Below are 18,483 nucleotides of genomic sequence, written 5' to 3'. Positions count from 1 at the left end.
GTCTTATTCCTTTCCCACACTTTCATCTACCCTCAGGGCTTGAGTACTTTGCTCTGGGTAAGTCTTCTTAATTTTTTCCCCTTTTCTTTACTTTCTTTTGCATCCCATTCCACTGGAACACAAATTCTGCATGAGGTCATGGAAACTTATTTTTACTTATATGCCATTTATTGCAATACAGCACACTGCAGGTGGATGTCACAATACACAATGACAGAATTATGTATTTAACCTGTTTAATTTGAGTAGGAAACAAAGCTGTACTTGAATTCCTCAGATAAGAGGACTTAAAAGCACAAGTAGCATAGCATTTCAGTTTACCCACCTAAGTATGTAGCTACTCCTTCGTCATCTTTTCTGAAGTTCTTAATATACCTATTAATCACTATACCACCAACTATCACATTAACATGTCATGATACTGGGTGTTCTTTTTTTCCTCCATATTCCTTTATCATTTCATCAACTGGAAAGTGTTTTATGTGATGGCAGTAAAAGGGTTGACATAGTAGTTGTAGAAAGGCCTGCATCTGAGGTTGAAAGATGCTGAGCTCTTGATTTTGACCTACTCTGCTGTGGTTAAGGTGAGTAAAGTCTTCATGGCCTATATGTACATAATTGTGCCTTTGAGTACAAAGGAATGGTGACAATGACAAAGTTGTTTATGCTTGTGAAAGCGTGCTGCCAGAGGGTATACTGTACAAATAATTTTGAAATAAGTGATGGTAGATGTTCCATTCCCACAGTCCTCCTTTAAAAGGGAATAATTTTTCTTCTTCACTAAATCTCTATGACTCATACAGATGGGCTCTATGCCTAGACAAAACAGTCTTTGAAATGCTCCAGAGTTGAGCAGCTTTTCACTTGGGCTCTACTCCTCCTCCTTTTCTGTTGCGTGTCTCCAGGTATGCCCAGCTGACTCTCTCCTTAGCAATTTTTTAACTGTACTTTTTTGTATCGCTCGAGAATGATTGGATAACCAATTTAAACTGAGCAGGAAATAAATGTCATGTTTGCTCTTTTGTTCATAGTTGCCAAACAAAACAAAAACCACCATAATCTCAGTGTCAACCATATTTGTCTTCTGCTAGCTATTTTCATTGTATTTGGTGTAGATTTTTTTTCGCTAGACTTGTACTGCAGTGCTTCTAAAGGCAGCTTATATCTTCGCTGCAGAAGAGCATTTCCAGGAACAGGCAAGAGCTTGCCACAGATTGCAAGCACCTTAAGCAGACAAATCCTTCTGTTTATGAACTTGTTTTAAACTAGTTCTAAGTACGAGCATGGCTTGTGTCACACAAACAGATATTTTTGTTTGCACTCATTTTATTTCAGTACAGGATTTTTCTTCAAAGGAGAGTACTCGTGCTGCAGCATCGAACAATCTAATAATTAGAAGTGTAATATCATAAGTGTTTGGAGAGGGCAAAAATAATGTGCTATTAGTGTTTCAGCAATGTATTAAATGAAGTGTTCTATTAATGTGCTTGTCTATTGGATTTTACATCAACTCTTTGCATCTTAGGGTTTTTTTATCAAGTGGTACACAATCACGATTCAGTTTAGAATTGAAACTGATTTTGTTTTCTCAAGTGATATGGAGATTTTTTTTTTTTTTTGGTAACAGTAACTTCCTATTTTTCCTCGCAAAGACTCCGAGATAAGCAGTTTCCACAAAACACAGTTGAAACATACATCAGTGATTAAAATCATTGTTCCCAAACCAGAGATAAATTTATTTATTATTAATAATAAAATGTCTTGTTCCCTAAAAGCTTGCACAAATAAATCTGTTGTCAGCTGAGGCCTATGGGACAACAGTAAGGGTAACAACTGAGCTGCTGGGGTGTCAGCCCCCCCTCCCCAAAGACTTTTCTCTGTGTGTTTACTGTAAAGACTGGCCACACCCCACAAGAAGTGTCTCACTGGTTGACCTTAATTTGAAGTTTGTTGAAGTTTGTTGCAACTCCCTTTTGTAATACAGTGGTGCCTCGCATAACAGGTGTAGAGTGAAAACGTCATAAAGCGAAATAAAAAAGCCCATTGAAACGCATTGAAAACCATTCAATGCGTTCCAATGGGCTGAAAAACTCACCGTCCAGCGAAGATCCTCCATGGGGCGGCCATTTTCAGTGCCTGTAGAGCGAGGAATCCATTCAAAAACACAGTGGGGAGCCATTTTGAACACCCGACGGCCATTTTGAAAACCCGATGATCAGCTGTTTTGATTGTCGTAATGCAAAGAATCGGTTCCCGAAGCAGGGAACCGATCTTCGCAAAGCGAAAAAACCCATTTAAAACATCGTATTGCGATCGCATTTGCGATCACAAAAACATCGTCGTGAAGCGGATTCGTCGTTATACGGGGTAATCATTAAGCAGGGCACGACTGTAGTCAAGTAATCTGCAACCCCCATGCCATATTTGGATAAAGAGGCCATTGTTGTTCCCTGACATGGCAGTGCAATCACTGACGCTTGCCCTCCTGCTTCTGTCACCACTTCAAAACTGGGGAGAGGACAGGCTGGGGAAAGGGTTTAAATGTAGGGAGAAGAGATGGCAAAGGATTTCAAAGATGAGCCAGAGGTGGAAGGACACTGCAGTACCCAGGAAGGGGGGAAAAACCTATGCGCAGAGAGGATCCCCCTCAGAAACCAGCATAAAGCTTCCCTTACACTTGCTGCAAAAGAGACAGGCTGTTTTTTTGTCCCCCTTCCTGTGTGTTTGTTGTGGATGGGGAGGTTGGTCTTCTTTTTCCTTAACCTCCCCTTCTTCAGGCTGTCTCAAAGCAATGTCTTGGTCAAAATCCCTTTCTTGCAGAATTGGCAGCATTTATATCTTTCCATGGTCATTTCTTTTTTTATGTGTAAAACAATAGTTTCTCTTACATACACTTACATTCTAACTTTAACATTCCACGCCAGAAGGTCAAGGAAGAAATTATTTAACAAGGGTTGAAATACAACCCCATCCCCCCAAAACACTTTGTGACCACCTTGGGTGTCCTGGCCCCCAGATAAGGAAACACTGCTTAATGGCCTGAGCCATTAAGGGCTGTGTGCATTAGATGGATTGACTCCCTCAGTGAAACACAGGCTTGAGGTTACAAGAGCAGAACAGGGCAGTTGAGGACAGGACATTTTGGAGATTGCTCATTCATAGGTTTCCCATAAGTCGGAGGAAACTTGACAGCACATAACAACAGTGAACAAATGGGAAGCTGTTGCTGTATTCTTAAAAGTCCATCTTTGGTAGGAACGGTTTGAGTTGAGATCTGAAGTGCATTGAACTGTTCTTCTGAGAGGTTACTTTCTGTGAACTGGATTTGTGTTGGAGGGAAGGGTTACTAATACTTTTTTGCAAATATTCATCACCATGTTTGCCACTTTCCTTGGGACCATTACTAGTGTAATGTGGCCCTTGTCAGGTGTTTTTTTTTTTTTTGCAAAGTTAATGAGCATTAGCAGCCATTTAGTTCTTGCAGGAAGGATAATTTACCAGTCCCATTTGCAATGTTACAATAAAATTTGGGGTTAGGTGGTAAAAAATACTTGTGGCCCATTTTCTATTTTGTAATGTTTTAGTAGCTTGTACTGCAACAGGCTATCTGACTCACACTCAGAAAATGACAATTGTGACATCCTCACTGTTAACTGTAGTCCGCAATTCAGTCAAGTGCCTTTGATAAAATGTTCCTTGTTCTTTAAACTGATCATTGTTCTTCCAATATTTTGGATCATGTAGTGGGCATAATAGGGAGGGCAGAAACAGGAAAAGATATAATGCAATTCTTAGTGGTTTTATAACCTGTCTGTAATTAAGAGTCTGTCAAAAGATTTAGTATTGAGAGAAAATAATCTCTTTAAAAAGGTAAGCAGCATTTGAAGTGCAATACTTCAGTGATATTAAAAGTTAGATTTTTTTTCTACCTGCCTGTGGCATTAGAACATATCCTATAGGCAAAGCTTTTTCCTTAGGGAAGTATGGGATTATACTGGGCTTGGAAGGCACTTGACTGTACTAGAACATAATTTCTGCAATACTTTCTGTACATGCTGACTTATTTTTTTCTTTTGCTTCTTTTGTATTGCTTATTCATAACAGTGCACACTATCAAATGCATTGCCATTTTTATGTGTTTGTTTCATTAAATGCCACTGCTTACAGGATGCTTGAATGCTTCTTGCTGTGGTCATGCTGGTATATTTAAAACCAAATCTGTTTCATAAAATTTGAAGTACAGTTTTTATAAGCGGGGGGGAAGACCTTCAATACTAGTGTGTACAGTGAAGCAGGTATGCTATTTAGTAAATGACTGAAATGTCTGTCATGATGAAAAATGATCTTATTTCCTTCTTAATCGGCAGAATCGATTTTTCAGGCTATTTGTAGGTGTTCCTTTCAGGTGGAATGAGACACAGAGCAAATATGGGTTTATTACACATAACTGAATGGTGACTATTAGTACTTATAAATAGTTATATAAATTTCTAGATAAAGTTTTCTAACCTAAAGTGTATCTCATCCAAAGTTCCTTTCAAAGAGCAAGATCACACTGTTATCTACTGGGAGGGTTTTCTTGGAAGTCTTTTATGGTGTAAGCCACCTAGAGTGGTCAAAATCAGTGGTTCCTAACCTTTGTTACTCAGATGCTTTTGAACTGCAACTCCCAGAAACCCCAGTCAGCACAGCTGGTGGTGAAGGCTTCTGGGAGTTGCAGTCCAAAACTCCTGAGTAACCCAAGGTTAAGAACCAGTGGTCAAAATGGCCAGATAGGCAGGGTATAAATAAAATAAATAAAAATAAAGGTCTCTAATCACAGTGCTGCATGCTGTGCGTACTAATTAAATACATGCACAACTGTCTCAAACAGCTTTCTCTGACATAGAGCTCTCTAGATATTTTGGAGAGAAAATGTCAGCATTCATGACTCCTGGCTATGCTGATAGTGTGATGGGAGGACTGTGAATAAGGATTGATCTGTAATCCCATGCAACATTTGCAAAATTCACAAAATCATTTGCAGAGCTTACTATGGCCTTTGTGTCTGTTTAATTGAAACCTGTATTTGTAATAGAAATGTTGCAGTTGGACATTTGTCAGTTACAACTTTGTCTGGACCAAATTTCATGGTACTAGGACATACACAGCTCAGTAAAAACAAACTAATAGAAGTTTATCCAAGGAAGTGGACTTTGTTCACAAAAGTTCACATTGAAATAAAATTGTTAGTTTTAAAAGAGCTATAATTTTTTTATTGTTTTATTTGTGGATGTTTGTTTTTTGTGATTTTTGTCTGTGTGTGTTTTTTAGTCAACATGCTGAGACAAACTAAAATAGCTGTGACTTTGGAAAACCATAAAAACGGAAAATTTCTTTCAGCTTTAAAAAAATGGTGTTGATTTTTTTACTGTCTTGCATTTCAAAGTGCCAGGAAGTCCTAATGCCTTCTAGGAGCAACAGTAATTAGTAGATTCATTAATATCTTTTGGCTGTATGAACATGATTATTAACTTTTCAGTAGTGAAAACTGTGACTGTTAATGATGCACTTATCTGCAGATAAAGGTTGCTTTATTTGACAGCAAAATCCAATCCTCCAGCTATATTTCTTAGAGTTAGATGAGACATTTTATTCCAAATGGGCGCTTTAAATTAGCCTCTGCTTGAAAAAGTTGTCTGTTGCCTGCTTTTTTCTCTCTATCCTTCTTCACATGTTCTCCTTCATTTCCTTTGCTACCATTTTTGTTTCCATGAGACCCAGGAACCCAAAGAAGCAGTAGCAGCAATAAATGTCCTTGCACTGTAGCAAAGGAAGACCACAAGGCCAAATTCCCACAGGTTCCAAGTACTCCACAGAAGTATTGACTAATTGCTATAAAAACCTGGATACATGGCAGTTATTTATTAATAAGTATTTATAAACAAATTTCCTTTGTGCTGCCAGTACAAACAGCCAGTGCTTTTTGAAGCAGGAGAGTAGAGACTAGGCAGTAGCACAGTCTCTTGAGCTGGCTATGCAGGTTGTTTCCTTCTTATCTCTTGTAGCTTCTGACAGTTGTTACCATGGTCTACTCTATAATCTGCTAAGCGTTTATTTACAAATTATGGGGGTTTGAAAAAATAAAGGCGCCACCATAAAATATTTAGGAGACATTTATAGATTTAAGTACTGGTAGTGCACAGGGATGAAAAGGTATTTTACATTCTTTGTGCTAACAAATTTTGGGTTTTGGTTTTTAGTTGCTTGGGGTTTTCCTGCATTACTAAGGGTTCTATCCAGGACCACATGTGGGCTTAGTATTCACTCTGGAAAAAGGTCCCATGTACCTGAGATAGCTTTACAGGGTGCCCTCTAGAGCAGTGGTCCCCAACCGTTTTGGCACCGTGGACTGGTTTAATGTGCATGGGGGGCCCTTCTGTGTGCGTGTTTGTGTGCCGGAGTATGTCTTTGCATGTGGAGGGTGTGCGTGCAGGGGGCACGGGTGCATCCATGCGTGTATGTGGGGAGAGATATATGTGTCAATGCGTGTATGTGGGGTGTGCATGTGTGCATCCGTACATACATGTGGGGTTGTTCGTCCGTGCATCTATGTGGGGGCAGTGTATGCATGCGTGCGCATGGGGAGTGTCCGTGCATGGTGGCGTGTGTGTGTCTGCGTGGAGGGGTGGGAGATCCCTTTCCATGGTCCACTCCTGCCAAGGCTACAGCCCTGTAATGGGCTGAGGACCACGGGTTGAGGACCCCTGCTCTAGAGCACAACAGAGGAAGGAGACAAGACATATACCTGTTTTGCCAGCAGTGTTTCTACTGACCTAATATTCTGAAAAAAAATGTACTGTGGTATTTGATTAAACAAATATTCTTGTACGTTTTTCCCTGCGTCGTCATAGAATTTCTCAGAAGAAAGCCTTCACTCACTACAAACATTGAACATATGCTTGGTTTAATAATTTAGGTTTAAATGTTTGGTGTCCATCCTCAGTTGTCTGTCTCTCTTTCCAGGAATGCCTGCTGTATGCAACCCAGGCATGGTGCCCGTGGCAATCCCACCTCCTGCAATCAACCCTCAACATGTCTGTAATGAAGAGGATCTAAAATCTCTCCAAGACATGTTCCCCAACATGGACAGAGAAGTAATCCGTTCAGTTCTAGAAGCCCAGAGGGGGAACAAGGATGCTGCTATTAATTCCTTGCTTCAAATTGCAGAAGAATCTTAGATCCTTGTGCATGTTCCTCATCTTCACTGTTACCCATACTTTTGTTTTGCCAAGCCAGGGACTTAGAGGAAAAACATCTTGAGAAAGCATCCTGGTTGAGAGATTGTTTCTTTTTTTATGGTGGTGGCTGGGAAACTTCCACATTTGTTGTTAAGATCCATAATAACCTCAGATATTTTTATGAATATCAGTTCTGCTATGTGTGGCTGTATTTCTGTTAGAGAAGTGGAGTTGGAAATATTTATCTTGGTCCCCCACAACCTATCTCTGTTTTTGCAGAACAAAGTACCCACAATCAGCTATACCTAATTTTCAACACTATGCATTATGGAGATAAAAGTGGATTTGGGGGGGAGGGAGATATGAGGTGGGATTGTTCCATTGAGTGCTTTTACAAAAAGTACAGTATTTCTTTCCCAACATATGACCCTTCTCTGTGAAATGCAGGAAGTTATCACACTGTACATTTCAGCTTTAGTTGAACATTGCAACAATTTATGATACTTAATCTAGAAGACAGGTTTTCTAGGATCTTTGCCATCATTAGAATGAAAGATTCCTTTTCACAGCCTATTAATTGGGCACCAGTGGAATACATTTGTGTGATTTATGTTAATTAAGAGTCTGTTGCTCTCACCAGACATGTTGCTATGCTTCTGAAATTTTCAATCTCTTGTTTCTCAGGACATAGGTGTGTGTGCTAGAGGTTGCCTGTCATCTGAGCAGGTAGATGGGCCCTTCAGCCTGCCACTCAGAGTAAGGTGCTGCCTCACTTAGACCATGAGCTGCTAGAGCAACAGGGTTGTTCCAAAATAGGCTTTTCTGCTTCCTTGCACTGTTACTGCTTCTGTATCTGTGAGGTAATTTTAAAGAATGAAAGGAGAGAGATTTTGTGTTGGAAATTTTGTCCTCATCATTTAATGAACATCCTTGTCGTCATTTGTCATGAAGTAAGTGTTTTGAGGGAAAAACACTGCTTCACTTGTGTTTTTTCCCTTTTCAAGAAGTAGTTTTCAAAGCATAACTTTTCAATAGAATATCCAATGCACTGATTTATTCGATACCACTTGACCTTAGTTCTCTCAGAGTTCAGGCATATGAAAGTATGTCACAAGTGAAGCAAGCCAAACTTTTAAAACACAATCCCAATAGATATGAAGAAAGTTATTGTATATATTAATTGCATTTTGTTGGATGTGTAGGACTTTATGAGGTGACAAATTCTGTACCTGTTGAATTAGTTCATTTTCCGTTTTTCCTAAAACAAAAGTAAAGTAATGCACTTTAATCTGCACATTTTATTATAATGTGTGTTTTGGCATTTTGATGGTTTTTAAAATATTTTAAATCTCTTCTATAATTCCTAGCCATACTTTGTACTTCATGAAATGATTGAACACAATACAGGTTCACATGTTGGTTGTCAGTTCCATTGTCTTGAAAGTAAATAACTTACATTTCCTTCTCTCCATATTGTTCTCCTCTCCCTCAAGTGTTGAAAATGTCCATTAAAAATTACGTTAACATATCATCATAAATACTCCTGGCACAGCCAGCTATAGTTAAAATATTTATTTTTCTAATTATTAAAGTATGTAGGCAAGTAATTTTTAAATGGAGTACCAAAAATATATATGTGTTTTCCTTCTACTGTTTTTTTTGCTTAAAATTTGACTGTCTTACTTCTGTTTCATTGACTTCCATTTATGACTGCTAATTTCTACTGGTCCAATCCACTCCCTTCTTCTTCTTTTACTTTTTAAATTCATGATTATGGCAATGTATGTGTTTTAAAATGGGGTTAAGTATGGGAAAGAGGGAGGTGTGGCCTTTCACGTGTTTGTTGGCCTACTGTTGCCACATTCCCTTCCTATTGGTTGTGCTGACTAGGTCTGATTAAGAGATGAAGGGCTCCATATTCCCTACACCTGCTCTAGAGCAAACATGCATCCATGAGAACATTAGCTTGGTCCCTTTCTCAGTACTTTGGAGCGCTTCCATATGAGTAAAGAGTGTCAGACGTTTGTCAGTAGCACCAGAGTACAGTCAAATTCCTGTATGTGAACTAAGATAATTAAGGATAATTTTACTCAGAAGTGCTCCATGAAAAGTCTAAAATAGCAATTCATTCTTTAGATAAATGTTCTGTTATAGCACTGTATCAGTGGGGAAAAGTGGGCTGCATAACTGTATACATTCCTGGATTTTGAACCTACTCTGAGGTAGACAATGTGGGTAATTTGTTTGGTCATTTATGGATGACATTAAATTCTGTGCTTAATTCTTTGGGAGCGTAATTATAAATAAATTCCGTTGCATCCAAAGTTTGTCGTACTGGAGCGAGTTATCTGCAGCCAGAGTTCAGCTGAGAAGGTCCTACTACTGGAAAAAGGGAACAATATTCATTAATTTAATCTTTGTCGTTTGGAGCCTCTAGTTCTTGTTGATTTTTCAACTCACTGGAGCACATCTTAGGGGGACATAGATGAATAAAGGAAGATGAGGGAATCCCTTCCTTTCTGTTTGGCTAGTAGACTATTTCATTCAGTTCAAAAACTTCTGATGAAATTTCTAAAAATATAGCTGTGTTAATCTGATGGAAGGAGCACTTCTGCCTGTTGGAGATTATGACTGGATCCAGCCTATTGAAAGTAGTTGAGAACGTAGTTTCATATCAGAATAGACATCAAAATGGGACTCCTAAGAATAAATTCAATTTCTTTAGTAAAGGTCCCAGGAACTGCGACCTGTAGAAGGCCTGGAAAACTTCAATAAAGGTTCTTAAACTGCATTTTTATGCAGCAGAGTTGAGACTTCATATAGGTACTGATTTTGATCAGATACTTTGCTATAAATATTTTGTGCTGCCATAATGAAGAAAATAGAAACAGTGCACAATCCTATATTAATACCCAACATTCACTAATATCTGCATTGTTATTTAAAAATAAAAATGAGCAGTTGCAAGCATGGCTTAGTTCTGTGCATCTCTCTTCTTGATAGCTACCTGAATATACCTTGGTCCTACAAACATGTTTTTTGAATAGTCCCCATGAATGGTCAGTGGCATTTACATCCAAATAAAATGGGGGCCCATGTTTCCGATGTACAGAACTGAAATGTACTAGTCACCTATTAGTTAAATTAGATGCTGTTCAGTGTTCAACTCTTAATACTATTTCTCCCATGCTCCATTTGAGAAAGTGTCATGTTTAGCTTTTTGCATCTGTCACAGCACCCCACCAGCAGTCAAGAAGCTGCTATGGACCTCTGCTGAAATTTGAACTGGTATTGGCAGCTTCAGACCTGCTAAGGACCTGTAAGTGGTTAAATCCAGGAATATTTTTGTTTAGCTAGATGCTCACCACTTTCTTCTTTACTGCTCTTTGAGTGTGTGCTGGGGGTTCCAAGCATTTCCCTTTACAGATATTATTGCTTCTATTGGCTGATCTGTAATACTGCATAGAGGATGTTTTGCTGTAATAATTCTGAAGAGTTTTTTTTACTGTATTGAGGTTCAAATGTTTGTCTCTTGCATTGTAAAGTCTTTTTTCTCATTCTGCCTAATTTAATAAATGTATGCCAAACTGTTAAAAATACAGTTTTTTTATTACAGTCATTATGCTTCTCAGCATGTTAGTTCTAGAAATTGTGAATGAATGTAATTTTAGGATGCAAGTGCCTTTGCAGGGTTTTTTGTTCAATTAAGGAATATATTAAACTACAAATCCTTCCTTGGCATGTTTCAATCTGTTTACTCTTAGTTAGAGATGCGGGTATTTGTATACAAATACGAATATCCCTGCACAGGTGGAAATAAAGGTCTGGCCCCATGGGGCTGGACTGTCCACTCACGATTTTGCTGCTGCCGCCGGCTCCACAGAACCTTCCTATCGTGCCATTGTCTGCAAGAGATTACCCACTCCTGGCAGGAGGCAGGATGACAAGCCTCTCTGCTAGGGTGCAGAGTAGCTGATTCATTGCGGAGTACGGCGTGAGAGGAAGGCTCTGTGAAGCCGCCGGCGGCAGCAGCAGCAAAATCGTGATTGAACAGTCCAGCCCCATGGGGCCGGACCCTCATTCTTTCCACCTGAGCAGGGATATTCGTATACGAATACCCCCATCTCTACTGTTAATGGCAGGATGGAGTGAATCCCTTTGACAACCATTGTGTTTGAACAATTAGACAGTTGCACATGATTCAATCTGGATTTACCTGGAAAGGCCTCATAATCACAGTGTATTTTTGGGCAGTCATGTTCTCTGCCTCACTCTTACTGTCAATAAAGCTGGAATAGTAGAGCATCCTTATTTGAGTCAATAATAATGTGCCATCAAGTCAATTCTGATGTATAGCAGCGCCTTCCAGGGTTTTCTGGATACAGAATACATGTAAATATTTTACCAATTCCTTCTTCTGGAGGTAGCTTGGGACTGTGTTACTTGCCCAAGGCCACACAGGCTAACTCTATTTTCAGGAGGCACAGTGGAGAATCAAACTCCCACCCTCTGGCTTTGCAACCAGGTACAGTGGGGTCTTGACTTAAGAACGGCTTGAGTTAAGAACATTTTGACTTAAGAACCACTCTCATAGGAAAATATTGACTTGACTTACATACTTAGATTTGAGTTAAGAACTGAAAAAAAACACGTGGGAGGCAGGGAAAGTGCAAAATTTGAACTTTCAGTTAACTGTTGGCCAGTGAAAAGGGTGCCTGTCTCCTCCCAGCGTTTAGAGAGTGGATTGGGAGACAGTCTTCGGACTGCCTGGTACAGTACTGCCCGGACTGTATTTTCCCTGCCTTCCCTGAACCTTTCTTGACCTAAGAAAAAAAAGAAACAAAATATCCCCCTCTAGTGGTCGAAGGCGGAATAGCAGCTTCCCATTAGTTTCTATGGACGGAAAAGAGCAGATACGGATCAAATGGTTTTCAATGCATTCCTATGGGAAATGCAGATTTGACCTGAGAACTTTTTGACTTGAGAACCGCCTTCCAATACGGATTAAGTTCTCAAGTCAAGACCCCACTGTATCTAAACCACTGACCTATCTGGCCTTAACTGGGTTAAGGGCAAATAATATCAAGATTCTTGGGTACACAGTATTATTAAAAATAATAATTTATAGTTGTAGTGCTTTTCCTCAGTGATTATTATTATTTTATAAAGCCACAAATGTTTATGCTAAGCTCATTATTTTAAACATGCTTTCATCAAAATATTTGTTCCTAATGGACTGGAATGTTTGACAGTGCTATTTTAAAAAAATCATTTCATTTGGCATTTGCAACAGTAAGTCATCACATGTTATGAGTTGCTTTTCCTGATTATCTGAAGCCTGAGAAAGATTCTTCACATATTTTCCATCCAAGAATGGATGGGGAAAAACTGCATTGGTTTTCCTGAAATGAAGGGTGCTATCACATTCCATTCATGTATATAAGATGTAGAATATTAGTCCACCCTTTGAGAACACTACAAACACAAATAGGAGTCAAGTTAAGTTAAATAGGTTTAGTTACAAGAACATTTTCAATCCAATTAGGATAAAGCACTGTAAGTATAAAGGTTCAGCATTCAGACCAAGAAAAGATAGAAAGCTTAGAAGTGAGTGATCATCATCAGTCTTGAGAAAGTGAATTTGACACACCAAGCTTTCTTGGTCCATAATTCTTACTCTTTTAATTCCATATCCTATGGCTAAACTTGCCTAACTATTACATGTAATTATTCCAAAATTTAGATACTGATTGTCCCTTAATGACTGGCCCACCATTTCTGTTTGGGCCAGATGTAAACCCCTGTTACATAACAGCACTGATGTTACCTGTCTGTCATGGGTTTGGAGGGAAAGTTCCATCCTATGGGGAGTGGAAGGCGGGACATCAGGAGGAGGGGCTGTACTGTATAAATATGTGATGCCTGTGTGGTGAAGAGGAGATGCTGAGACAAACTGTGAGACACTGGGTTGGGACGAAGCAGCAGCTGGGAAGAAGAAGCTGTTGTGGGAGTCTGTGTGTCTGACAGGGTACTACTGTGTGTCAGAGTACCAGCCTGAAAGGTTCAGGGGTCTGTTGGTTAGCCAGAACTGATGGGTTCAGGGTCTGTGCTTTAAGTTAAAGGTTCTAGGTGAACCAAACTGTATGCTGGTGTGTGTGAAAATAAGCCACGTTACTTTATTTTATTCACCTGATTGCTTATTTTTCCCTGTGTGTATTTAAAATAAACTTTATTCTTTTTGTTGTTTAAAAATCCATCCCTGGTCTGTGTGACTTATTATAGGGAATGGTTGGTGGCAGCTTAGTAACTGTGTGATAGATCCCAGTAGGTCTGGGTTTGTCACATTGATTGGTGTCCAGCGTGTGGGATACGACTGGTCCAGTTGTCCAGCGGTCCAGCAAAGCCTTGGCAAGTGTGCCCAGAGCAAGGGGGGTCTAGTCAGGGACAGTCTGAGGCGCGTAGGTAATCTTCTAGGTGTACCTCACGGGGAGGTGCACTAGTAGAAGAACGTGCCAACTGGGGAGACTTAGATTAAGGTGCTCTGAGGCAGCCTGATTTTGGCGGGAAAACGCTGAGGCAAAACTGCGTAGCAACAGCGAGCTAGCTTGCCAGCTGAGAGGCCCAGCAGAGGGGGGTAGGCTCTGACTCGATACTGTTGCAAGTAGTGCTGAAGAACAGCAGCAATCTCTAGGGAGAGCTGGTTCTGAGGCAAGAAGGAAAAAAGTGGTCGTTTTATTTTGAGGCTTGACTTTTTAAAGCAGCCTGTTCTGAGGGGGGATTATGCCCTTGACTCGAAGCAAGATAGCAGACATGAGTGAAGTGAAAGACCCCCAGATTGACCAAGGTTCTGAGGATGAATTTGGCTCAGTGCAAGGTGACAGCACAGGAGAGCAAGACCCAGAACTCAGAAAAATACTCATAGCCCAACAGCATGAACTGAGGGTGAGGGAAATGGAGGAAAGGGAAAGAGAGAAACAGCGGCAATTTGAATTAGAGAGAGAGAGAATGGCGTTTGAATTAAAGAGATTGGAACTGATGAACCAGAACAATAATAATAATAGGGATTCTGAGGGGGGCCAACTGTCTAAGGCTGACCTGAAGAAATTCCCTGTGTACCACAAGGGAGATTGTCCCGAGGTGTTCTTTTCCTTAGTGGAAAGAGCGTTTGTGGACTTCTCAGTGAGGGAAACTGAGAAGATGACCATCATGCGGTCTTTAATCAGTGGTAGCCTGGCTGAGGTTTATGCCGAGATGCCTGAGGAACGGATGAAAGATTTCGCAGAGTTTAAAAAACTGGTGTTTGCAAGACATGGGATAAATGCAGAGCAGCTGAGACAAAGGTTCAGGTCCCTCACCAAGAAGCCAGAACAGACTTTTACCCAAGTGGGGGCCCAATTGGTGAGGCTGCTTGAGAAATGGCTGTCGCAGGAGGGAACAGAGACCTATGAACAGCTTAAAGACTTGATAGCCCTGGAACAGTTCTATTCAGTTCTGCATGGGGAATTGAAATTCCAGGTGAGGGAAAGGAAACCGAAATCTGTGGCAGCAGCCGCAGAAATCGCGGATTTTATCTCCCAAATAAGAAAGCCCTTGGGTGAGGGGAAATCTGTAGGTAAACCCAAAGAAACCTACAGCAAGTACTCTCAGGGACCAGGGAAAAGCCAGCAAGGGGGAGGGGCCCATGGTGAAGGGAAGCCCTCAGGCATGAAACCAAGCCCTCAGAATTTGGAGGGAAAACCGAAACAAGAGGAGAGAGAATCCAAATACACCAGAAAATGCTATTTCTGTCAGGGAAAGGGTCATCTGATCTCAGAGTGTGAGAAATTGAAGCAGCTAAAAGGGATGGTGCCTCAGAATTCTAGTGGGACCAAGCCAAAAGCTGTGTTCTGTGTCCAGAAAGAGCAAGGCTCAGTGTCACAGAGGGAGCCTGTTGCCATGGCTACTCAGTCTGGAACAGCTACCTATGCTGATCAGGCTGAGGAAAATGGTCCTCTTGTGGAGGTAAAGCGCTGCTTGCTGATAAAAACAGATTCTCAGTTGTTTGAGACAGCAGGGGTGGACGTAGGAATACTTGACCGGCAGTATAGGGGGCTGCGGGACACTTGTTCCCAGGTAACCCTGTGCCATCCAGATATTATTCCTCGGGAGTTTATAATCCCAAATGAGAGCATAAAGGTGGCAGGGATTGAGGGGCAGGTAATCTCTCTGCCAGTAGCAGAGGTACCTGTCAACTTTCAAGGCTGGAGGGGAGATTGGCGGCTAGCGATTTCATCGACTCTGCCAGCAGCCGTGCTCGTGGGAAATGACCTGGCTGAACATGTGAAAAGGGTGCTAGTGATTACACGCTCACAAGCCACCACGGGGACAGTTCAGGGGGGTAATGATGAGCCAGAGGCGGAAGCAGAGGGGAGTTCAGAAGCTGTGGTGGAAACCTTAACCACAGACAGCAGATTTGGACAGGAGCAAAAGGCAGACGCCACTCTCCAAAAGTGTTTTGAACAGGTGACTGACGCCCAGCTAACACCTGAAACCCCAGTGAGATTTCTGGAGAAAAAGGGGATTTTATATAGAGAAACCCTGAGGAACATCTCAAAAGGGGGAGATGGGATCAGAAGTCAACTGGTGGTACCTGAAAAGTATCGCCCCATGATCTTACAAAGGGGGCACTCTGACATGTTTGCTGCACACTTAGGGGTGAAAGGGCCCCTTGATTTGATCAAGCAAGATTGGGAGCAGATCACCCAGGTTGACCCACTAGACGTTGTGACTTACATAGACACCTTGATGAACGACCTAAGGAGAAATCTAGAGCTGGCAGCAGAAAACCTGCAAGCTCAGAAGGTCAGACAGAAAACATGGTATGACCACAAAGCTAGAGAGAGGCACTTTGACCCAGGGGAGGAGGTGCTTTGGCTTAGGCCCTGCAGAGAGAATAAGCTGCAGCTCAAATGGGCAGGACCATATAGGGTCATTTCCAAGATGTCAGACCTGAACTACCTTATAGAGCAGGAGGAGAACCAAGCAAGGAGGGTGGTTCATGTGAATGCCCTAAAACCCTACTACAGAGGGGAACAGAGGGTTCTATTTGCTATAAAAGCAGCTGAGAGTGAGGAAGCGGAATTACCCTTCTGGGAGGGTAGAGGGGAGGTAAAATACAACCCAGAGGAGGTAAAGATCAGTCCTGCACTCACCCAAGACCAGCAGCAAGAACTAAAAATGCTGCTTAATAAATATCAGCAGGTGTTTTCTAACAAGCCGGGGATAGTGAAGGGAGTGATGCATCGGAGCCACACAGGGGATGCACCCCCGCAGGCAGTATCCCCATACCGAGTAACGGGACCCTATAGGGACAAGGTGCGGAAGGAGCTGGACGAGATGCTGAGGGAGAACATAATCGTCCCCTCTTCTAGTCCTTGGTCCTCTCCGATAGTCCTTGTGGACAAGCCTGATGGGAGCATTAGGTTTTGTGTTGATTACAGGAAATTAAACCGTGTAACCACTCCTGATGCCTACCCAATGCCCAGGCTAGACAACCTGATTGAAACCATAGGGGGTTGTCGGTTCATCTCATCATTGGACCTGGTAAAGGGATATTGGCAATTAAGAATTGATCCCAGGGATCAAGAAAAAACTGCCTTTTGCAGCCCTTTTGGTCTCTATGAGTTTCGAGTCCTGAGCTTTGGTCTCAGAAATGCACCAGCCACATTCCAAAGGCTGATGGACCAGACCTTGGCAGGGCTCAGTGACTTTACAGTGGCCTACATTGATGACATAGGGATCTTCAGTAATACCTGGGAAGATCACCTGATACACCTGGAGTTAGTGCTGCAGAGGTTAAGTGCAGCAGGGCTAACAGTAAAGGCCAGCAAGTGTCAGCTGGGTAGCCCAGAAATAAAATACTTAGGTCACATGGTAGGGGGAGGAATGATAAAACCCCTGGAGGCCAAAATAGAAGCTGTTCGAGATTGGCCTAGACCCACCACCAAGAGAAAAGTCAAATCATTTCTTGGGTTGGTGGGCTACTACAGAAAGTTCATCCCGAGGTTTAGCGAGATTGCGGCTCCGCTGACCGATCTGACGAAGAAGACGGCTGATGACCGCATCCCGTGGACCAGCGACTGTGAGGCGGCGTTCCAGAGGTTGAAGGAGGCGTTAATCAACTATCCTGTCCTGCGTGCTCCAGACTTCGACCGGGAGTTCATCATCTACACCGATGCGTCTAACAGCGGGGTAGGAGCAGTTCTGTGCCAGGAGGATGAGAATGGTGACCAGCATCCAGTGTCCTACCTGAGTAGGAAACTTCAAAAAGGTGAGAGACATTTGGCAACCGTGGAGAAGGAGTGTTTGGCCATAGTCTACGCGATCCAGAAGGCCAAGCCTTACATCTGGGGAAGACATTTTGTTCTGTGTACTGACCATTCACCATTGCAATGGTTAAAGACGATGAAAACCCACAATAGCAAACTTATGAGGTGGGCTTTGAACTTACAGGACTATGACTTTGAAGTGAAGGTGGTCAGAGGGTCAGTGAACTGTGTTGCTGACGCCTTATCAAGAAGACCTGAAGACTGAAGACGGCGAAAGAACATGGACTATATGTATATAATGAAGACAAAAAGTTAAAATGTACCTGGTTTTAAATTGGTTTGTATTAATAAAGGTAAAATTGATGTAATGCATATGGTAAATGTTTGAAATGCCTATTTGCTATGTTTAACTTGGAGTGTAAGTATATGTAAGTATTATAGGGTATGTATAACTGTTGTTGTATGTTTTATACAGGTTGTTTTTTTTGGTGAAAAGCACCTTAGCTTTCCCCCTACAAAACAACTTATAAAGAGGGGAGGTGTTACATAACAGCACTGATGTTACCTGTCTGTCATGGGTTTGGAGGGAAAGTTCCATCCTATGGGGAGTGGAAGGCGGGACATCAGGAGGAGGGGCTGTACTGTATAAATATGTGATGCCTGTGTGGTGAAGAGGAGATGCTGAGACAAACTGTGAGACACTGGGTTGGGACGAAGCAGCAGCTGGGAAGAAGAAGCTGTTGTGGGAGTCTGTGTGTCTGACAGGGTACTACTGTGTGTCAGAGTACCAGCCTGAAAGGTTCAGGGGTCTGTTGGTTAGCCAGAACTGATGGGTTCAGGGTCTGTGCTTTAAGTTAAAGGTTCTAGGTGAACCAAACTGTATGCTGGTGTGTGTGAAAATAAGCCACGTTACTTTATTTTATTCACCTGATTGCTTATTTTTCCCTGTGTGTATT

At 41.6% G+C, this 18,483-nt stretch overlaps 1 protein-coding gene across 2 annotated transcripts in view; it reads left to right on the top strand.

Annotated features, from left to right (window-relative positions):
- TOLLIP (toll interacting protein) overlaps positions 1–10,954 on the top strand; it is a 44,885-nt gene extending 33,931 nt beyond the window's left edge. Inside the window, exons 6-7 of one of the 2 annotated variants that reach the window (XM_020788741.3) lie at positions 37–57; positions 7,006–10,954. In XM_020788741.3, the coding sequence (XP_020644400.1) occupies positions 37–57; positions 7,006–7,220 (236 nt within the window). In that variant the 3' untranslated portion in view covers positions 7,221–10,954. The remainder of the gene's footprint in view (positions 1–36; positions 58–7,005) is intronic. The other variant, XM_020788742.3, reaches the window with a different exon arrangement.
- The last annotated feature ends 7,529 nt before the right edge of the window (positions 10,955–18,483 follow it).

The sequence above is a fragment of the Pogona vitticeps genome, chromosome 1 (assembly GCF_051106095.1).
Source record: "Pogona vitticeps strain Pit_001003342236 chromosome 1, PviZW2.1, whole genome shotgun sequence".
Taxonomy (NCBI): domain Eukaryota; kingdom Metazoa; phylum Chordata; class Lepidosauria; order Squamata; family Agamidae; genus Pogona; species Pogona vitticeps.
The sequence above is the reverse complement of the archived record's forward strand: the minus strand, read 5'-3'. Positions and strand labels throughout refer to the sequence as shown.